This window comes from Podarcis erhardii (genome assembly GCF_964252035.2).
Source record: "Podarcis erhardii genome assembly, chromosome: 9".
In the NCBI taxonomy this organism is placed as follows: domain Eukaryota; kingdom Metazoa; phylum Chordata; class Lepidosauria; order Squamata; family Lacertidae; genus Podarcis; species Podarcis erhardii.
Window position 1 is genome coordinate 52,701,273 of NC_138512.1, and position 23,495 is coordinate 52,724,767.

At 41.6% G+C, this 23,495-nt stretch overlaps 1 protein-coding gene across 2 annotated transcripts in view; it reads left to right on the forward strand.

Moving 5' to 3' along the window:
• Positions 1-23,495, forward strand: part of PRSS12 (serine protease 12) — a 51,051-nt gene that overhangs the window by 16,668 nt on the left and 10,888 nt on the right. For both annotated transcript variants that reach the window (XM_081876783.1, XM_081876782.1), the window contains exons 3-8: positions 628-806; positions 3,410-3,560; positions 6,536-6,714; positions 7,042-7,183; positions 8,141-8,337; positions 13,169-13,310. In XM_081876783.1, the coding sequence (XP_081732909.1) occupies positions 628-806; positions 3,410-3,560; positions 6,536-6,714; positions 7,042-7,183; positions 8,141-8,337; positions 13,169-13,310 (990 nt within the window). The remainder of the gene's footprint in view (positions 1-627; positions 807-3,409; positions 3,561-6,535; positions 6,715-7,041; positions 7,184-8,140; positions 8,338-13,168; positions 13,311-23,495) is intronic.

Sequence of the window (23,495 nt, forward strand, 5' to 3'; positions counted from 1 at the left end):
TGATTCATGTACATTCATCTAGAACCTTAGAGCTGACTTAGAGCTCCTGGAACTAGAACTCATATTCTGTGCTTCAGTTTATGGGGCTTACCAGTGGCTTCTAGAATTTTCTATAGCATGATCCAGTGCAGTGTGCTAGCGCAGTGCACTACAGTGCACTTGTAGTATTTTAAGAGTGCTCCGAGTGAACCTTTAAGCTGTTTTTTAAAATTCATGTACATTTAAAAGAGACAGCTTGGGGGATTGGCATGAAAGTTGCCTGTTGGGAAAGTTGCTGAAGAAATAGTCTGTCTCTATTGGCAGCTCATGTGAGAATTTTAAAAGCGATATTGGAGTTCACTGCGGATAAGGGAATATTTAAAACAACCCATTTAATTTATGAATCACTCTTCACAAAACATCCCAGAGTGATGAATCATAAAAACATCATAAAGCATCAATAAAAAAATGAAAACAATTTCAGATCCAGTACACATGCATATACATAATGTCCATTGAAAGGCTTAGTTGTGCCTCAGAAACTGCAGTGAAGCATGTGCTATTTAATTTGGAATAGTACATTAACAAGGGGTTTCTAGTTATCTCAGTTGCCTTCCTCATTGCCTATGTTTGTTGCTTTTCCCACAGGGAGAGAGGCACAGCGAAGCACACCCCATTTTCTGGACCGGGCCTTATCCCTGTTTACTGGAGTGATGTACATTGCCATGGCGATGAAGAAAACATCTTACTTTGTGAAAAAAGTGTCTGGCAGGATGGAATGTGTCCTCAAAATATGGCAGCTGCTGTTGCATGTGGCTTTTCCCATGGTAAAATACAAGTACACATACATAATTTGGTTTTGCTTTATGTAAACAGCATAGTTATCTTCAGAGACGATTTAGTTTAAAATAGTTTTGTTGAGAACAGTTGGTGGCAAAGTAGTTAGGGGTGTGCTAAATAATAGCGTCATTATTCTCCTCCAAGTCGTATTTAATTGAGGCCAAAATACCCTTTGAACTAGCTGGAATTATTTCACAATGGAGATTTTGAAGTCAGTATCACAGCATTAATGCAGAAGGTTTGGTATTCAGGGATAATGATGATAGTTTCAAGGACTCCTTTCTCTGTTCTTTGGTGGTTTTCACTAGCCTTTTAAGGAACTCTTCAGCGGAAGGATGGACAGGTTGATAACAACATTCCCTTCTGGGGTTTTCTGGCAGGGCCAGAGTGGGCAGGACTGGACTCTACAGTGACTAGGTCCAGAGGCTACTGTTGGTGGCCCACTGCCTTCTCTTTGTCTCTCTGTCTCTCTTTCGGCTGTACCTTCCACCACTTTTCCTCCTTCTTTTACCACCCACATGAAATTGGTCTGAGAACCACATAAGATTGGGCTGAGGACTATCTGTGTCCCTATGGCTGCAGTTTGACCACCTGTGGCCTATGTAATGATTGCCCACCTTCTTCTTGTCTGAGTCCTTCTACCTAAAGGTGTGTTGTGGTGTTTCAGGGCACTTGCCTGCACTCTTGACTGTGTAATACAATGGCTAAATATCTGTGAGCTTCCTTAATACCTTTGAAGTTCTCTGAGCATCACTAAAGCAAAGACAAAATTAAGCTGACCAGCACAATTCATTCTCTCTTGAGATCTAGACAAAAGTAGTTCAAAGCAGGACCCTTAAAGGTGCCAGAGAATCAAACCCCCAAGCCTGTAAAAAAAGATAAGGGATTCCACATGGCACACAGCACTATTCATCAATGGAAGGTGGAACACTTATGAGGCTCACATTGCTGCTTGCAAGATGACATCATGTCTCCCTGAACAGCTGCCTGCACCTCCTTGGGAAGGCATGCCTCACCCTTTGAGAATGATGCCTCCAGAATTCATTGTGTGCATATATGCACTTGTCTAGGCCAAAAATACTTGCTGGTGTTGCAATTTGTCACCTTCTGAAAAAGTGCATTCTGTACTTTTTTCTCTTTCCAAATAAAGCACCATGATTGATGATATTCAAACCATTCTGCTCCTCAGTGAGTTTGTCCAGCTAGAGGAGTGTACAGTACTGACACCCTTAATTATGTTGCTGTATAGGAACTGCACAGATATGCAGAATTTTTTTTTAGGGCTGCTTTGTTCTTTGTCAGACCATCATACGAAGAGCCTCAGTGGCATCTTTTTCCAGCCTCCAGTATATTTATATACAGGAGCAAAAATGTAATGCAGAAAATGATTGTTTCCTAAGGTACTGTATAGGGAAAACAGAACTCGTTGAGTACAGTGGATTGAAAAAGTCATGTGAGCAGGGCTAGTCTGGGCTTTGCTTAGAATTCTGCAGGTTAGTTCTTGCAACTACTTTACCTATGAGCAATCCTAACATTTCCTTAGCTACAAGCAGGCTTTGTAATCCCATGGAGAAACAAGTTACAAAATGGACTGTATGCATATACAACCAGCAACTATTTCCACAGGTCAAGAGCTCTTTTTCTAGTTACTGTCACCATGTGGATTGCTTCAGCTGTATAAATGCACCTTTTGGCGTATATGGACATTGCTCTGTGTGAGTGTGTGCCAAATCATAGATTGGGGCTGCCTGCATGGCTCTGAACACAGCAGTGTTGCAAACTGAAGTAACAACTCTCTCGAGTAAGACACAATTGTATGCAATCTTGTCATTTGGCTTGTGCAATAGAACTTCCCCTTTCCTATAGCCCCCAATATACTCTCAGAATCTGCTCTAGAGGGCTGGAGGACTCTCCCGTTAAGTTCTTGGGAATACACAGACAGAAGAAAGGAAGGGGAAGTCCTGCTGTGCAACCAGAACCTGGCTTTTGCAGCACTGGATAAAACTATGTTTTTAAATGAAACCCCAAATTTTAATCATCAAATAATGCAGAAGACTGAGGATAATACGCATGGTCCAAAGTAACAGAATGTACATATGGAAGACCCTGGTTATTTTGTTGCAAACAGAGAAGGAAGCACAAGGGCTTCATGCTTTCAATACTTCCAAATTTCCATTTTGACCATCACAGAGAAGGTGTGATTCAGTGATAACCATTGTTGAGAATGCTTCGCAGAGGCAACTGGCTAGCCCCTGTTTGAAACTTAAGTTCCTTTATTGTTATTCAGTTATATTCAGTTATAAGAAAGGATCACTACTGATGGGGTTTCCTTCACATCAAGTTTAGGAGATGTGGAATTCTTAGTTTCTGTTTCTGCTGTTGAAATTTCTGCTTTAGAGCTGCAAGAATTATTAATACTCCAGGCATGCTGTTGCGTTATGCTGTTAGTGATCTGAAATGAGCCACAATATTACTAGGTTGTTTCTGTTCAAATTACAAAGCCTTTGCTGTCCATTTGGTAGCAGCTGATCACTAATAGCGGGGAAACGAAAACTTCATTTCCCTCCCTTCCTTATGTGTTTCATTTCAGACCCTGATTTTATCCCAGTCCGACTGGCTGATGGAAGCAGTGCTTATGAAGGAAGAGTAGAAGTGTATCATGCTGGCCACTGGGGAACCATCTGCGACGACCAGTGGGATGATGCGGACGCTGAGGTAGTCTGCAGGCAGCTTGGCCTTGGGTTAGTTTTCCCACCCCAGTATATTGTGTTCAGTTGAAAAAGAAAGCTAATCACTGCCAATGAACTGAGATGCAAAAGCAAAGTCAAATGCCTGCACCATGGTTTGAAATGGACCTGATACTTAGCATGGTTGAACAAGCAGCACCACTTGAGCCAAAACAGAGTCTTTTGACCACCTCAGGGTGTAACTAAACGTTGCTGATAATGTATAGACTCTAAGCTAAAAGGGCAATCTCATGTTTTGTTCTCCTTCTCTCCCATGCAACTTGTAGGGATAGTCCGTGTGTGATGTGGTGCAACAGATGTCACTTGCAGGATCATCCTTGCCATCATTAAGGGCAAAGATGTCACACCATGTATTGAGTATCCACATACCACCTAGGAAAAATCAGTAGCCCAGTGTGGCTTATTTGCATGACAATTCTCGGATTTGTTTCGCCATGAATTTCATGTTGGCTGTAGGTTGTATATTGGAAGTAATCAGTGGAAATCACACATGAGGATAGATTTGAACTCATGCCTGAGAGCTGCACAGGGAGCAGCCCCTTGCGCTCAATAGAGCTTCTGAGGCCATTTTCTAAACACTGCCCCCACTTCTGATGTTTAGCATGTTGCTCCTGATATTGGGAATCTTTGGTTTCTAATATGGAGTGAGGACTGCATCTGTGTTGACGTGAAGAGAGACGAAGGTTCGTGCACATGCAGCATCACTCTTTTGAGCCCAGCCCAAATAAACAGTTAGTGTGCCACAGTTTATTGGTAATTTGTAATTTCGAACATATGCCGCATGCTAAAGTAGAGTTACATTTACGTTACTTTGAGGTTGACTAAATTGCCTCTGTCCCATGAGTATAGTAAATTATAGTTGCCATTAAATATTCCCTAGCCATATGCTTTTATGGGAGCCTAAGGACTAGTGAGCTCAAGAAGAAAAAGCAAGATGCCTTAGCAGGTAGGCTCATCATTCCTAGACTGAAATTTACCATGAGAGGAAATATATAGTGGCTGGGGGTGGATGGGCTAGGAAGAGACGCCAAGCTGTGTGTGTATGTATATCGTCTCAGTTAATCCAGCTGGAAATGTTCTGCAAATTATAAAATAAAGCCTCTTGGCAATGACCTTCCTATCCTCTCACAGCTTTCACTTGGCATTACTGTGCAATAAAACCCACCAGGATTAGTTTGCCAGTGACAAGAAGAGAATACTGCTCATCTAATTAAATACTTTCTGTATGCTAACCCCTCCCCATTATAGCATATGGATTTCCAGCCTGTGAGGCACTGCATAAGTATATTTTCAGCAGAGCATGTAGAATATCCAGAGTTAGTCATACTCAGAATGCACCTATTGTAACGAGTGGAGATTAAGTCCTTTTTGTATCATTGAGTCTCCTCCAACTTAGTTGGACATCATCACACATCTTTGATATATATTTTTTTCATTCCACTGATATAATAATTATTTAGATGAATTTTTTTTTGAAATGTTGGTGTTACAGTGTGGTTTTGATCTGCATTGTTTTATTGTTTTGATTCTTTTTTAAAAATATAAGCTGCTTTGGGCACACATTTTAATGTGTATGGAAAAGTGAGTTATAAATTAGAAATGAAAAGGGATGCATTGCAATGTAAGTCCCCAGGACACGACTAAACAACTAAACAACAACAACAACAACAAACCACTGGCATTAGTGGTAGCTTTCCTCCTACTGCAAATAGGAGATTTGGGGGAGCAATTTTCAGCAAGACCACAGCAGGGGAGGAAACACCTAAAGTATCATTTCCTGTTTGCTGCAGTACACCCCCTGTAGCTGCTAGCTGTGTTTTTTAAATAAATAAGTGCATATTTAGTGTGTCTTTGAATTTAATTTAATGTCTAGTTTGCCCGTTTGTTTCATATTTTCTGGCAGGTGGCAAAAGGATCATATGTTTTGCTCAGAGATTCATAAACTCTGCAGGTGTGACACTGAGGGTTGCTTCCTTGATTACCAAAAGAGGCAACCCCCCCCCAAAAAAAAACCCCTGTTGAGGAAACAGTCTGATGTATTTGCTTTAAATTGTAAGAAACAAGAGCCTTTCTTCCAAAACCAGAATCTATTATCCTTATATTAATTTCTCTTTGTAAATCACTATGAGACATTTAAAGTTTTTATTATTGATGTGTTGTTACAACAGGAAGTACATTCTTTCTTGCTGAATTATCTAATTTATCTCTGTTTTGCTGATCCTGTTCCCTTAATCTAGCACCAGCCCTTGTGTCTGCCAGGTCCTCTGAGTTTACGATACTCACTTTTGATAATCTCAACCTGCTTTAGGCTGTGGGCGAAGGAGACTGCCAGATGTCTTATAAACAGATTGAAAAACCACAGCATATTTTTATGAGTCATGAAGGACATTAAGATAGAAGTTTTTGGGAAAGTAATCTAAAAAGAAACCATGGTGTGCAAAGCACTGTTATGTTTAAGGCTGGATTTTTCAACTATAGATGTCGTAAATGAGTGTCTGGCGTTTTATATACAAAATGAGCTTTGCTTTCTACTCTCCCAGTTTTCTTTACACATGACCATGTTTTTCCTGCTTTTTTGGGGTATATCTCCTCTATTGTCTATTAGCTGTTTGTTTCATTTGGCGGGGGGGGGGGGGAATGCAAAAATAGTCTTATTTTTGTCTTCTCCATACAATTGACTAAACTAAAGAAGAACATGGGGTGGAATATTTATTTTACTTCTGTTATGACAGAACCACTCTAATTTCCTGATAAAAATGTACACATTTAATGGGCATTGCAAAATGTATCAAAGGGTTCTTCTAAGAAATAAGCATCTTAAGTAACCACTCTGTTCATCTACTTGGATCAATATTGCTTTGGATTGTAGCATGTGTACCAAAGCAATACAAACCATTTCAGTAGCTAATTTAGAGGCACTTTCTGACCATTTGCCATCATTGATTCTCTGTTTGTTCATGTTTGTGCAGGGGGGTTGCCAAGGCATGGAGCCAGGCTTATTTTGGAGAAGGCTCAGGTCCTGTGCTGTTGGATGAAGTGCGTTGTACAGGAAATGAGCTGTCTATAGAACAGTGTCTAAAGAGTTCCTGGCAAGAACACAACTGTGGCCACAAAGAAGATGCAGGAGTTTCCTGCACACCTCTAGCAGGTAGGCAACAAAGGTTGCTGAAGTCTTAGAAGTCTATAGATTTTGGGTCAAGATGGAGTGAAGCCATGGGATGTGGGGCCACGTCAGGGTGACATTTCAATGTATATAGTACAACCATTTTGGGGTTAAATTATGAAGTTGGATAAGAGCAACAATGGGAAATGTGCCAGTATTAGGGCTCTCTCCCCTTTTCCTTTTTTTATAAAACCTTGCAAATTACTAGTGTCTAGCTGTTTAATGAATCTGTTGCAGCACATTTTATAGCACAGATTCTTTCCCCCGAAGTTGCCTCTTAAACACTACTGGCTCTTATTTTTAATGCTACAGATGGTGCCATCAGACTGGCAGGTGGGAAAGTCAGTCATGAGGGACGACTGGAGGTGCTTTACAACGGACAGTGGGGCACCATCTGCGATGATGGGTGGACTGAACTGAACACACATGTGGTTTGCCGCCAGCTGGGCTTTAAGTAAGGTCCATTTATGTGAGGAGGTTAATTACTTTGCAGATCACTGCTGATAATTTTCTGCAAAATGCTATTGTCCAGAATTTCACAGGTGCCTACTTAACTTCACTGTTATGTCCTAATCAGGAGTGCATTTATCAGCAGTAAAACATTATTGAAAAACTTCAATTTAAAAGAAAAATGGTTAGATTAAGAATCTTAATTATCTTATTTTTGTAAAAAAAAAAATAAACCCATTTCTTAGTTGTCTTTGGTTTGGGAAGGAGGTGCACTTTATCAATTGAATCAGTTTGCTACCAGTCTCTAGTTCAGCAACCCATGTCTGAAAACAGTCCTACTGGAACAAATGTTTAAATTGCCAACAGAGCAGGCAGGTGCCAATTTTTAAAATAGGAATTGAGATAATCTGGGCTGGTGCAGACATAGCACTGAGCAGTGCTGTGGTATTGTACACTCCTTCCCACAAATCTAACTTTTGTGTTGTGTGTATTTCAAAGTTTTATTTGCTGTATTAAGAAGGAACTCAGGAACATTGTTGTTGACTTAAATGTGATTAGTCCTGGGAGGGAGGGAGGAATTCACACTCCAGAAGGAAAAAACATGGAAAGTGTTTGTACAAGGCTAAGCGGTCAGCAGGATTATGTCTATAGCAGCCTTTAGTGTCAGAGAATGAAATAGAATTCTGCATATTGTGTCAAATGAGTGGTTAAATGCTCTGCTGAATCAGGGCCTTTAAAAGGTAAAACATCCATGAATTTCTAGCAACAAGATTTATTTAAAGGTGGTGGACACTGGACAATGTTACTCAAAATAAAATGGATGCTAATCGAAGTTGAACTTAATTGTGGCGTGTACACTGGAACTGTTATTACATGAAATATTATTGTTTGTTTTTTATGTTGATCATATGTTCAATACCTCACTCACAATACAACTGCCAATCTATCTATGTGCAAACAGGAATGGGAAAAGTGTCTCAGAACACTACCCAGAAGAGAACATTGGACCCATCTGGCTGGATGATGTCAGCTGCTCAGGAAAGGAGTCTGCAATCCTCCAGTGTTCAAAGAGGGAATGGGGAAAGCATGATTGCAGCCACAAAGAGGATGTTGGGATAAGTTGCTATAGAGATAACGACAGCCACAGAGCCTCACTGGGTAAGCTCCTCTCTGTAGATGCAAGCTTGGATACAGAGAACCAAGGGACCCCAAAGGTCCTTTAGTTTTGTGGTTCTTGAGCACCAGTCCATCATGCCACATAGCAAACCTTTTTGGGAAACTGAGGCTGCTTCTGATATGGCACGGAATGTGTTGTTTACAGGCAAAAAGTCTGAACTTTTGCTGGGCATATTGAAGCCAGTGAGTAGCCCTTTGAATCTTGGCCACATTCTAGCTAGAAGAAGATACAAAGCAGCTTTCAAGATTGGAAACAGAGAATAGTTATACTGAGTATCCATTTTAAAAAGGTAAATCTGTTAAATTTAGAAAGGCAAGGAAGGAGAGAGCTGCAAGAGCAATACAGAACAATATCTACCTAGTACAGGAACAGGCTATTTGTCATGCAAATAGAGGACATTTTTAATCTGGTTACCACAGGCTTGTTCTGAAGCAGTTGAGTACTGGAGTTGCTGAGTTTTTTTTATTTCACAGAGAACTAGAGTATTTTTCTAGTGAAGCCTTGGTATGGTTGTAATGGTGAACTCCACATACCCAAGTGTGACATATAAATAAAGGTAAAGGGTAAAGGGACCCCTGACCATTAGGTCTAGTTGTGACCGACTCTGGGGTTGCGGTGCTCATCTCGCTTTATTGGCTGAGGGTGCCAGCATACAGCTTCCGGGTCATGTGGCCAACATGACTAAGCCGCTTCTGGTGAACCAGAGCAGCGCACGGAAATGCCGTTTACCTTCCTGCTGGAGCGGTACCTATTTATCTGTTTGCACTTTGACGTGCTTTCGAACTGCTAGGTTGGCAGGAGCAGGGACTGAGCAACGGGAGTTCACCCCATCGCAGGGATTCGAACCGCCGACCTTCTGATCGGCAAGTCCTAGGCTCTGTGGTTTAACCCACAGTGCCACCCACGTCCCACCCGACATATAAATATGCATGTGAATAAATCCTCCCCATAGGTATGAGTTTTCGGACAACTTGCAGAGTGAAAATTGGAACGTGAGAAGTGTCTGGGAAGGAACTATAGTTATTCCAAAGAACAAGGAGCTGAGATCTTTTTTCTGCCAAGGGTCAGTCTTCTATGCAATGCATGCTATTGATGGGCAGGGCCAGATCCATGGAGTTTGCAGAACTGCATAGCTCTTGTGCACTCTCTCTGCCAGCCCATTCACCGCTCTCTTTGCCACCCCTGCAATAGAGAGCAGAGCAATTGATTGGCAAGCAGAAGGTCCTAGGTTGAAACCTTGGCATTTCCAGTTAAAGTGTTATGGATAGCCTGACTAGGAAAGACCCCATACCTGAGGCCTTGGATGCTCTCTATCACAAGAGACAGTACTGGGCAAATATGGACCAATGAAGAGAACTTCATTTGTATAATATAGCTCAACAGCCAGCTACAGGTGTTTAAAGAACCTTGACTACCTAACCCCCAAGAATGGAAATGCTTGATCTCATTTATCACCCCTGTTTATGAGGAGGAAAAATATAGGTTTCATCCTATGTTGGGAAATGGTAAACAGAGTCAAAGAACCAAAGAACAGCATTTAAATGAGAAGTAAACATAGTAATGAAGATTAGACAGCTTATAAGGAATTTCTTTAAGAATTGCATCATGTCTTTCAACTTAACAAAGAGCTCTATTAAGTATCTCTTGGTACCATACCAACTTTATAACTTGAGGCATACTGTTAAACAAATTATAGTGTTTACAGCATTATTGAACTAGAGTTTCTTTCCATCTTGCATGCTTTGCTAAATGAATTTCCAGTAATATTATTACTCTTTCCCTCATCTCTTTTCATTGCTGTTCTTTTACACTTCTTAATATTCCAAAGCTTTTATTACACCAGCAGTATAATGTAAATAGTATTTCTGCGTGGGTGAGACAATGAGAATGAGAACACTTAAACCCCGAATAGCTGGGGTTCATATCATAGTGGCCATTCACATAGACACTAAATGAACATCTGTGCTGCTCTGTTCATGAAACTATGGAACTTAACCTGAGCTGGAAAGGGTCCAATATGGTTAAATACTGCCAGATGGTAAAATTCCCTTTGGGTACCTGAAAATTGTATTAATTTAACAGTTGTGAATGAAACTTCCAAGTAGTAACAAGCTGGTTGAGAATAAAATCTGCTCCATTTTACAGCTAATATCCCGTGTTGCTGCCCAGGTAATATGAGTAAAGTCTGAACTGAAATTATATCCTTGTAGAGTAAGCATTTCTGGATGATGACAAAAATGAGGTGAAATTTTTGACATTTTGGATGCAGTCATAAGCACTGATGTTGCACAGCCTAACCTCCGTAAATTTGAAAGAGGCTAGGTGAGGCTCCTACAGAAGAACCATTGATATAAACAAACATTACAGTAATTAGATTATGAACTCTTTTCATATCTATTGTGATATACGGTATTTGGCTGGAATGAATCTCATAAACAGTTTCTGAAGTTTAAGAAAGATTTTAAAAAATTGTACAGTTATGGAAAAATTAGACAATGCGGCTAGATAAAAATAAGCATTAAGACTTGATTTTTGCAAATATTCTTAAGAACCTAAGGATTGCTTTGCTGGATCAGACTGAGGGCAAAACATACTGCTAAATGCCTGGCATGCAAGCTGTATCTGGATTCCCTCCCCCTGTAATTAGTTATGGCACAGGAACACAATTGCCAGCAGGAGGTTTCCCTTCCTTCTCAGCAACAATTGGAATGAAAATCTACCCCCACATCCCAGTGTAGCTTTGATGCTTGAAAAGCCTTCCATTGACATCAACAGCCTCATGGGAGGATGGCTGTTTTCTTCCTGATTGCAGCCAGGGAGGGAAGGAATAAACCTTCTGCCTCTACATGCTGGTCACAATTGGGCCTCCCTCAGGGTTGGCCCTCCAATGGGGCCTGGTGAGGCAGCTGCCCCAGGTGGCAGGGTCCACTAGGGCAGCTGATCCCAAGGTCAATATTTCTTCCCCTTTTGTTCCTTGTGTAGATCTTCCCTCGCCCCTTCATCATGGGTGTGGGAAATGACATTTTGGGGTCTGCCACAGGTGCCCAAATGTCTTGGACCAGCCCTGGCTTCCCCACTCTTGTAATTGGTTAAACCAGAAAACCCAAATGTAGTAGCATGCAAGCTATACTTTTAGCATAATGTGCATTTTGGCCCTAGGAGAGGACCCATCTAGTTCAACAATCCATTTCCAAACAAAGTGCCAGCAAGCCCAGCCTTTCATCCGTGGGATTTATCACGTGTAGACGACGTGCAGGGTTGCTTCCAAATGAGTCATTTTAATGTGCCAAGGAAGTGCTATTAACGGATCCTTTCTTGTGTTGAAGCTGTTGTGTGACTTTTTCACCCTGTAGTCACTTTAGAACTTCAACCAGGATCGCTGCACTGTGGCCAAGTGTAGTTAGAGCTGTGAGCTGGGTGTGCAATGATACAGAATGAGTTCCAGTCAGTCTGGATATACTCAGCTTGCATATGTTAAAATATATATAATAAATTCAAAGGCAAGGATAATGTGACATTTGCTTTGTTTGATTTCAATATGCGAGCAATTGTTAGTTTCATCTTTTCTTTCATCTGTTAATGCTCTGTTGTGCATTAGGAAAATGTAATTTGAGCTGTTGTGCAACAATAATACATTATTAATAGCAGAAGACCTTTCTATGACACTGGCTGCTAAACTCTTGAGGAAATGTAAGGTTAGAAGAAAATGTATTGATTGCATTTATGAGTTCATCGAGTAATGATGATCAGCCTTTGGCTGTAAAGGCCTTTGGGAATTGGCAGTCTGCCATACCGTTCTTCAGAGAAGATTAAAGTGTAACTGAGCCAGTCAAGGTTTTCAATTCCCTCTCACCCAAGAAACGTTTAGTAGTGCTACAGAAAAGCTTCAAACAGGGGAGTGTCCTATATATGTGCCAGGAAACAAACTACAAAACAAAGCAACTATACTCAGTCACGGAACTAAAAGGGGTTTGATTAGAGCAATTATAATGTGCATCTTCAACTAGGCTCTGCCATATTCACCAACCTTCCCCAACCAGATGACCATCCAATATTTTGGACCACAATGTGCTGGCACTGGGTTGGGGAAGGGTGATTTAGACTGTGCGTAGCTAACTGTATGTTTGAGTAGCCACCCCCATAAAAAACAGCAGCTCATAGCACATTAAAAAACCCTAGAATTCCAAGCAGGAGGTTGTAGCATAAACTTCTGGCTGACATTCTCTCTTTGTCCATGAAAGAGAGGAATCAAGCTGTGATCCACACCTGCCACCTGAAATGGTACAGTATAGCAACATATTATTATGAATTTGGGGGTGCAAGACAGCATAAAGTCTGGATCAAGCTAGTATCAGGATTTAATTACATTCTCCACTGATACAAGATTCTTTAAACTGGACACCTTGCTTGCATCCGTGTCAAAATATGGTGCACAATTTTTGCAGGAAAGTTAGCTTCCTGTGTTACATTCCTAAATCCTTCACAGACTCTTTAGTAACATTTTCTCCCATTCAGCCTGGGACCTCTAAATTTGGAAAAGTGGAATAGATTTGGGAATCAGCAGACTGACAATATGTTCTTGTGGATACCAGAGAGGAAATTCATTTCACATTAGAGTCTAGATTTGCTGAACAAGTTGGCATTGATGTCATACAAGTTACAAGACTAAAATGCTTTCATCACTGGTGTACAAACTTGGAATGCTTGAACTTGAGCCCCAGTTGACAATTTTCCTTCAATGTGATGAAAATTAGCTAGGGTAATGGTTCTTGCTACTATTGCTGTGTGTTAACAGCTGTAACTTATTCCCAGGGCCTCCTATCAGATTGATGGATGGTGAAAATAAGAAAGAGGGCCGTGTGGAGATCTTTATCCACGGCCAGTGGGGGACAATTTGTGATGATGGATGGTCCGATAAGGATGCAGCTGTGGTATGTCGACAACTTGGCTTCAAGTAAGAGAAATTATTTAATAGTCCTTAAATACATTATCTGGTTTCCACACATTATTGTCTATAGATTGTGCAAGTTCATAGAATTAAATGTTGGGCCCCTCCAGACTGGCGTTTATTGTGGTGTGGGTGTATTCGGCAACATGTTACTGACACAATGATAGTACATTGGTAGTAGATTTGTTCTGCTTTATTAGTAGTTTTGTGATGCTTCCCCAGTTCTAACACATTACTGCTGTTTGGAGGGGCTGAAGCACAACAAAAGTGGATTTAAACAACAACTAAGAACATTTGTGGCACGAAAATTTGTGGGATTTCAGCAGCAAGCTGCAGGATTTGCACTGATTAGAAATGGAACTAGATTCAAATGGTATTGAAAGCAGGATCACATATGGCCACCCCAATTGCATCATGAGCACAAATCATTATGCAATGAAAAGTATATCTGGAGGGGACCACTGACCATTTAATGTCAAATGTTAAATATTTAATGTTAATGTTTAATGTTAAATATTTATTTTTTATTTATTTATTTATTTATTTATTTATTTATTTATTTATTTATTTAATATGCCACCCTTCATCACAGTTAGTTGGATCACAATTAAGTCCTATTGAAATCAAATGCTAATATTACCCCCCCCCCTTTATTTTAGTGGGAATAAAGCATGACTAATTTAGTATTGCTGCAATCCATGGTTTTTATTTAATTCTATAACACCATTATTAGTAAGTTGCACTCAGCTCTGGTGAGTTATCTGGGGTGGGGCTGTTTCTTTGAACAACAGACCTCACTTGAAATATGACATATTTCAACTTGCCTTTAAAACTCCATTCAGTTTCAAGACAGGACTTTACATTGTGTTATAAAATAAAGCAACCTTCCTGAAGAGGTTAAAATACTTTTCATGCTGGAGCTGCCAAGGAGCTTTTCTCCAGCACAATATAAACAGATTTTCGAAACTTGCCAAGAGTATCAGTGTAACAGGCTTCATATGAAAGAAGCATAATGTAGTTTATATGTTGCTCATGTGCCGCCCATTAGATTGATTCAATGCCTTCTGGTGCTTGATCAGAAACTGTAGCAACATTTATGGGGCATTTCCAAACAGCAAAAGATGACAAGTTTAGTAGCATGCATGACAACACCAGAAGGCATTGCTGGTAATTTTGCCTGAAACCACAGGAAAAATGACCAGCAGATGTAGTACAATTTGCATTGTTATTTTCATCATGGCAAGCAGACCAAGTTGCCCCCATGTATCACTCAGAGAATGAGCTGCAAGGAATATGCTTCCCTTTCCCTGCAAGGAAGTATACTGTGTTCCAACTGGTAGCTGTCCAGGGACTTCAAAGATCAAGGGATCTATGTCTGTCACCAGCCAAGGTACTCTGGACCATTGGGGTGCTGCCTCTCCTGCTTCCTGCCCCATCCATTAGCTACTTCAATGCCTGCTTTCCTTTCACCTCCTGATTCCCTTTCTCTTGCTATTAAAAAAATAAAAATCCTTTTGTATCATGGCAATAAATTGTGAGCCTGCAGGCAAGGACTGCCTTGTCTTTTAACATATATATACTGAGCTTCTAAAATCCTAAAAAGCATAACAACAAGTCCATCAACAAGTTGTTAAAATAGCAAGTGACACAGTTGTCTCTACCTTTATTTCTGATTTGGACATAGCTATAATGCAAGAGTATGGTCACAGGATGCATGACAGAAACTTTGAACAAGCTTGAAGTGTGATTTAGCAGGAAAATTACATTTTGCTGTTCAAGGTACAGCACTCCCCTAAGTCCTGTGTGTCAGTCAAACTGCACATTATGTTGGACATGTAGCCTGCAGCTGCATACGTGATTTTTCTTAGTCAAAAGTAAGTGTGGAGGCCCAGGTCTAGATCAGAAGCACGGTTGCATGTGGAGGGGAAACTTCTACCTGCACCTGGTCCCCAGCCCAGCAGTTACGGATAGTAAAACACCTCCCATTCATGCCCATGGGGACTTCTTTACTATCAGTAACAGTTATGTGCAGAGGAAGGAGGATTAAACCTCCCCTCCCCATGGTAACTTTTGAGTAAGAAAAAAGTTGCATAAATAACTGCAGGCTACATGCCGTGGGTGGTACTGTGGGTTAAACCACAGAGGCTAGGACTTGCCGATCAGAAGGTCGACGGTTCAAATCCCCGCAACGGGGTGAGCTCCTGTTGCTCGGTCCCTGCTCCTGCTAACCTAGCAGTTCAAAAGCACGTCAAAGTGCAAGTAGATAAATAGGTACCACTTCGGCAGGAAGGTAAAAGGAGTTTCCATGCGCTGCTCTAGTTCGCCAGAAGCGGCTTAGTCATGCTGGCCACATGACCCAGAAGCTGTACACCGGCTCTCTCGGCCAATAAAGCGAGATGAGCGCCACAACCCCAGAGTCGGCCACGACTGGACCTAATGGTCAGGGGTCCCTTTACCTTCACCTTTACCTTACATACTAGACAGCAGCCTGAAGACTAGATACTAAACCTCTGGTAGCGGCAATGGGAGGATAATCACATAGCGGTTCTAATAAAAGAAAAAAAGTTGCATTAAAACAAATGCCTTTCAAAATACCCCAAAAACATAATTCCAACCTGAAGTAGTGAACATATTTATGTCATTACTTACATAATTATCTGGTTTGTTTTTTTGGCACAATCAGCTGGTTGGAGAGTCTTATCAACTATTCAGCAATTTCATGTCATTTGCCATCTATGCAGCTCATTTACCCTCATTTTTATCTCATACTAGTCCATAATGAACACCCTGAATTTCTCTTACATCATCTTAATGGTTAGTAAAGTTCAGAGAGTTTGTGTTGCAGGATATCCCTATTAGGTTTTGTGCCATTTTGATTTACATTGCTCGGGAAAGGAATTTGCCTTGTGTTATCTTGTCTTTCCCATAGGACCATATTAAATACCTGATGAAGACTTTTCCTCCCTTTGTTTACACATGCTAAGTTATGCTGTGGGAAGTAATATTTCTTGCAAGGGAAAAGAGAGGAGTTTCCTTCTATTTCCACGTATTTTTGCTGAATGTCCAGCTTAGCAAATATATTCCTTCCTTTCACACAGCTTGTGTTCAGTGGGATCACCCCCAATTTCCAGCTGTTTCTAGTTCAGAAGAACTGGGCCAGATGCCTCCAGTCATCAACATATGATAAACAAAACAGGCAGGGTTTAAGTTTGATGCAATCAGTTGCTGTTAGCTGAATTTCTTAAATGTGGTAGAAAGTTTGAGTAACTGAGTGTTTAAATACTCAGGAAAATTGGGCAGCGGGGCCACAACAGAGATGCATTGCACTGTTGGTAGAAAATATTATATTTTAATACACAGAACCAGAGAATTGCAGAAGAAGCAAAAGACTGGATATTCTTGTGCCTCGATACAAGCTTATATAGTTTCCCCCAGGAATGCTGTGCATGGGATTGTACATGTGCTTATATCTCATAGGTGGGATTCAGGGTTTATATTCTGCTCACTTTTCATTCAGGGTGCCTGAGGAGTTTGGAGAGTGTCATTTGTTCTATTTTACAAATCTCTCTGGTGGTCAGCATTCAGTACCACTAGAGAATCAGTTGAGAAGCCTGACTGGTTTATGTGGAGATTATAGGACAGGTTATATGACTTCCTAGTTATCCCACACTTTCTAGTGCATTTCCGCATTGCTTTCTTTAACACAAAGAGTGGGCTTGTTGCACCAATGTGTGCCCAGAGTTCTTTAAGCCACTTTAATTGAGCAAACTTATATGCTCCAGTATGCAATGGAATCCCTCCCACAAAAGAGTGCAAGTCTGGCTGGGACCTAAGCCAAACATCTGATGACAATCCTGTTTTCATGTGAACACTGAAACATTGGACTGGTGTATCTTCAAAACTGGCTTTCTTAAATTCAGTTGAGACAAATTGTGTATTGCCATGAAATGTTGAAAAGTCCAAAATGCTACTATTCATGCCACATTTTATTAAATACAATAATGGAAAAAAAGCTTGCCCAGCTTTGAGGAAATGTGCATATAATAACTTCATTCTCTTTTTAAATTCCACTATATATCACTTATGTGGTCTAGGAGCTTCAACATTTCCCAAGAAAAACAATCTAAAGCAAACAAATTCCTCACCTTACTTATGGTGGCTCAGATATAAATCACAGCTATGTATGGAAAACCTAGAGGGTCTTGAGGTTTCTTTAAATACCTTTGATTTACACTTGTGCCACTTAAACTGAAGAAATTAACTTATTTGGTAAAAATCCAGAGAACTTGTCAGCATGTATAAATACTTACAGTACATTTAATGAATGAACCACACAATCCTACTTGGAGAAGCCAGAAATTGAACTTGGGACCTTTCACATGCAAAATATGCACTACAGCTAAGCTACAGCCTTTCTCAAATGCACGGCTGCCATGAAAATTAGCAGCTCTGTGTCTTGTGACCCCCTTCTGCTCCATGCCCCCGCCACTTAATGGATCCAAATGGTTTCCAGAGAGTGGTTGGGGATGCTTTATCCCATGTTGATGGCCTTTCAGCCGATTCCCTGGTGGCCCGCTGGAATGTGGAGTTAACCAGGGCTATTGACTGTTTGGCTCCGAAGCGCCCTCTCCGATTGCATGAAGCCCGGAGAGCCCCGTGGTTTTCCACGGATCTGAGGGCAATGAAACAATCGTTGAGACGGCTAGAGCGCCGGTGGCGGATAACTCATTCTGAATCTGACCGGACACGGGTTAGAGCTCAACGTCGAGCCTACCAAGTGGCGATAGCGACGGCGAAGAAGACTTTCTTCACCGCCTCTATTGCATCTGCAGAAAACAGCAGCAGGAGACTCTTTCAGGTGGTTCGCAATTTAGCGGAACCACCTGTAACATCGGGGCCCAGTACGGGCCACATGTTCTCCTGCAATGATTTTGCAATTTTTTTTGCAGATAAAATCGCTCGGATTCGGGAAGAAGTAGACTCCACCGTGGGAGCAGGGCCGGGGCGGGAGAGTGCTAGAGTCCTGTCTGGTCAAGTTGTGTGGGATCAATTTCAATCTGTTACCTCCGAGGATGTGGACAGGCTGCTTGGACGAGTGAAGCCAACCACCTGTCTCCTGGATCCTTGCCCATCCTGGCTTATAAAAGCTAGCCGGGAAGGACTGGGCGATGGGCTTCGTGGGGTGGTGAATGCTTCCCTCCGTGAGGGAGCCTTCCCAGACCCGCTGAAAGAGGCGGTTATTAAACCGCTTCTTAAAAAACCATCTTTAGATGCGGCCACGATGGCCAATTATCGCCCAGTCTCAAACCTCCCATTCTTGGGCAAGGTGATTGAGCGAGTGGTTGCTGAACAACTCCAGGCACGCCTGGAAGAAGTGGACCATTTGGATCCCTTCCAGTCGGGATTCAGGCCTCATCATGGGACTGAAACTGCCTTGGTCGCACTGGTTGATGATCTCCGGCGGGCTAGGGACAAAGGTGAGAGCTGCTTCCTAGTTCTGCTGGATCTCTCAGCGGCGTCTGATACCATCGACCATGACATCCTTCTGGACCGTCTTGAGGGGCTGGGAGCTGGGGGCACTGTCATACAGTGGTTCCGCTCCTTCCTCCTGGGCCGTGTTCAGAAAGTGGTGGTGGGGGATGAGTGTTCAGACCCCTGGCCGCTCACTTGTGGGGTGCCTCAGGGTTCTGTCCTCTCCCCCATGCTTTTCAACATCTACATGCAGCCGCTGGGAGGGATCATCAGGAGGTTTGGGCTGGGTGTTCATCAGTATGCAGATGATACCCAGCTCTACCTCTCTTTTAAATCAGAACCAGTGAAGGCGGTAAAGGTCCTGTGTGAGTGTCTGGAAGCGGTTGGAGGATGGATGGCGGCTAACAGATTGAGGTTGAATCCTGACAAGACAGAAGTACTGTTTTTGGGGGACAGGAGGCGGGCAGGTGTGGAGGATTCCCTGGTCCTGAATGGGGTAACTGTGCCCCTGAAGGACCAGGTGCGCAGCCTGGGAGTCATTTTGGACTCACAGCTGTCCATGGAGGCACAGGTCAAATCTGTATCCAGGGCAGCTGTTTACCAGCTCCATCTGGTACGTAGGCTGAGACCCTATCTGCCTGCGGACTGTCTCGCCAGAGTGGTACATGCTCTGGTTATCTCCCGCTTGGACTACTGCAATGCGCTCTACGTGGGGCTACCTTTGAAGGTGACCCGGAAACTACAACTAATACAGAATGCGGCAGCTAGACTGGTGACTGGGAGCGGCCGCCGAGACCATATAACACCGGTCTTGAAAGACCTACATTGGCTCCCAGTACGTTTCCGAGCACAATTCAAAGTGTTGGTGCTGACCTTTAAAGCCCTAAATGGCCTCGGTCCAGTATATCTGAAGGAGCGTCTCCTCCCCCATCGTTCTGCCCGGACACTGAGGTCCAGCTCTGAGGGCCTTCTGGCGGTTCCCTCACTGCGAGAGGCCAAGTTGCAGGGAACCAGGCAGAGGGCCTTCTCGGTGGTGGCGCCCGCCCTGTGGAATGCCCTCCCATCGGATGTCAAGGCGATGGACAACTACCTGACATTCAGAAGACATCTGAAGGCAGCCCTGTTCAGGGAAGTTTTTAATATGTGACATTTTAGTGTATTTTTTATCTCTGTTGGAAGCCGCCCAGAGTGGCTGGGGAAACCCAGCCAGATGGGCGGGGTACAAATAATAAATTATATTATTATTATTATTATTATTATTATTATTATTATTATTATATGCATCTAATCCAGGTTAGACAGGTGACTACTGTGGACAGAATCTCTTCTGCAATGGCACCAAGACTGTGTACCTTCCTTTTTAGGCATATTTGCCTGCAGCCATTATTATCATAAGGCTAAACCTGTCCTATTCATCTGAGTCACTGATACACTTAATATTGATTTTTCTATAGTTGTTGTGAGTCTTTTACATTTTATGCTTTTCTGATGTTTTATTTTTCTTTCCCTGCTGTTTGTTTTTTTCTGTTTCATATGTTCTCAAGTTGTTAGATTTGTTTTATAGTTGGTATTTATATTGTTGTATCTTTTGTTCATAAGTTGGCTTGAGAATCAAAATGGTGGAAAGCTGAGGTATAAATATTTTAGTTAAATAGAATTTACTTGTGTTCAGACGTCATGACCCTCGGTGTCCCCACCAACCTCTGCTGTTGGCAGCCAATGACATGCTGCAGGCATGAACAATTGCTGAATGCCAAGACATGCATAAGTTCTACTAGACAATGCAAAGGTTGAGTGTGGTGATTAGACCATGTGGAGGAGCTTGACGCATGGCCGCCATGCATTCACATAATGAATCATTTCTCTTTGCTATCCAAGCACAAAACCCTTTTGATCACGTAGAACTAACTGTGTGGCTCTGTATTGTGTTCTTTGGCATTTGATTTCTGGAAGAATACTGAAATTTGTAGATTGCATCAGTGGAATGGAAAAGAAAAGTTGGTTGCCTGCATAATTGCCAAAGTTTGGTAGACTTTCTAAATATTAAGATGATGATGTTCCATAAAAAATAAATCCAAGTAACTGGACTGAAAAAGCTTATAGATTTGGCTATCTTCCTAAACCTCAGTTAATATTTTACACCTGTACATTAGTGAGCTTGCTGTAGTCGCAGATTAATATTCATAGTGGGAAAATGTAACATAAAATGTAGTAAGTACTTTTGATATCATAAAAATGTCAGCCAATGAAAACATGACCAAGACATAGCAGCAATGGAAAGAACATGCATGTATTAAATAAACAAGGTTATAAAGTAAACATTATAGCACGAAAAACACTCCTTTGGTGCTTTAAATTACATCGCTCTCTTATATGTGATGGGGGAATAGCTGTGTATAATTTGGGCATGTAGTGGATATTTATTCTAATACCAAATGTTCTTTATATGTCCATTGAGAACTCTTTATTTTGAATGTAGTGTTGCTCTCTAAAACTATTACAATCTGCATCATGTTATACTTTAGCCACCAAACAGTATCTAACAGAGAGGAGCCTCTATCTAGATTAAAATCAGAGTGAAGCCTGCAATCCTGTATATATTTACTTGGTACTATGTCTCACTGAAGTCATAAAAGCATGAATAGGAGTTGTTCAGCTCAAACATGTCTGTCCATGGTTTGCTTTGAGATGCCTTATATGGTAGCCCAGCAAATACAGCTGGGGCTTATGAAGAAATCCATGTTACGTAGGAGTCTATCTTAAGATAACATTGTACAGGAAGCTCTAATAACAAGACCTCTTGTTCTAGCATGAAATGCCCCCAGGTTTTCAGAGTTAAATAAATCACTTTTCTTTATTAAGCAAGAGCTAATGTTGTTGAACATTGTTGTGTTTCTGGAGATGCTCCACAGGATCCTGTATTAAGCAATTTGTAGTTTTCTGGATTTACTCAACGGCCATATATGATGGTCATTAGCAATTTGTAGTTTTCTGGATTTACTCAGCGGCCATATTTGATGGTCATTAGCATGAAAAATAAATATGGAAGGGCTCTGAGTCTTCTTGGTTTATGATATATACGCAATGATAAGTTGTATTTAGTGATAGATTAAGCAATGGCTGTTCAATATGAACTAATTTCCTTGTGGTACCCAAGGAAATTGAGTTGTTAAATAGCCTTGGATGGATCTTGAAAAGAAGTGCTTAACTCTGGATTCCAGCAGTAGATGTAACTTTAAAAAGGTCTCCTGCACTTTGTCACTGTCTGGCAGACTTAGCTCATATATGGGGAAAAACAGCTGTCAGGGAGTTGAACATTCCTTGCAATATCTGCAATCTATATAATTGTTCATGGGTGAAGGGGGGGTGAGAGAGAACTTGGAACAAGAAGAGGCATGTAGTTTGTGGCTAACAAGTTAAACAAATAATCTTAGGTCCATTTTGTGAAGATGAATGGATAGCGCTGCTTAAGGTCACTATTCTTTGGGTTTCCTTGCTATACATGTGCAACTCATACAAATTCAAATTTCTAGGCTCTTTCATTCTTTGTTATGGACCATTGGGGTTTTCTGAAATTTTGTTTGCATTTGTTTTATTGGACTTTTGATTATCTATTTGTCCCTTTTCACAAATAAGTTTTAAAGTGACTTGCAACAAAAGTAACATTCAGAATTGTAATACATAGCAAACTTATCAATTAATACAATACATCTAACTAAAAGGGTTCATCCACAATAGTCAGTTGTATATCTTGCCCCATCCCAAAAAAGGAGGGACTGCTAAACTAGCCCCTGAAACCCCATTCTCCTTTGCTACCCAAACCTCTCCAAAGGCCTCAGCTTAGCAGTATTTTTACCTGTATTGTTGGTTTTAGTGTTGAACTGATCCAATGGACCAGGTGTGCCAACTCTAGGGGGACAAGGCATCTTCGCCCCACTCAATATTTGTTGGAAGGGGGCTGGGCCCCTCAGTGTTGAGGGGGCAGACGAGGTTGAGCGTGGAGCCAAGTGCAGCACACCTTCAGTGACTGGCTGCCCCTTAGTGCTTGGTCTCCTCCAGACATTGCGATGACATGACATGACCTCACACATTCGCAATGTCAATATTGGGGGCATCTTGGTGTCTCTGCAATTGATTGAACTGTATAAAAGAATTGCCTCTAATGTTAGTTGTACTAGAGTATACCCATTTAAATTTATGGAGAACATGACTAACTTAGGTCTATTAATTTCATTGGGCCTACTCTTAGCAAAACATAGTTGGATACAACCAATATGTTCATGTCCCAGGAACTGGTGAAAATTTCATCTTATAAAACTTTTTAATGGAGTGCACTGGATTTTTGTTTTTATAGAGGATATTTTAAGCATGCTTCAAACCATCAAGGCATATACTGTGGCACAATCCTATTTAACCTTTATACAAAACTGCCAGAAGCTGTCTTCCAGAGTTTGGGGGGTAAAGTATGTTTACCAACCCAGCTCCCTCTTGCCATTCCAGCAGAATCAGGAGAGGCTGTTTGTTTAAGGTGTTGGACTGATATGTGGAATCAGTAATGGGCTGGATGAAGGTCAGTAAACTTAATATGGATCCTGACAAGGAGATACTGCAGATTGGTGGCTCTGGGCAGCAGGCAAGCTACTTGCTCTGGAGGGGGTAGCACTCCCCCCCCCCCAAAAAAAGAGCAGGTGTGTAGTTGATTCCAACTTATGCAGGTGC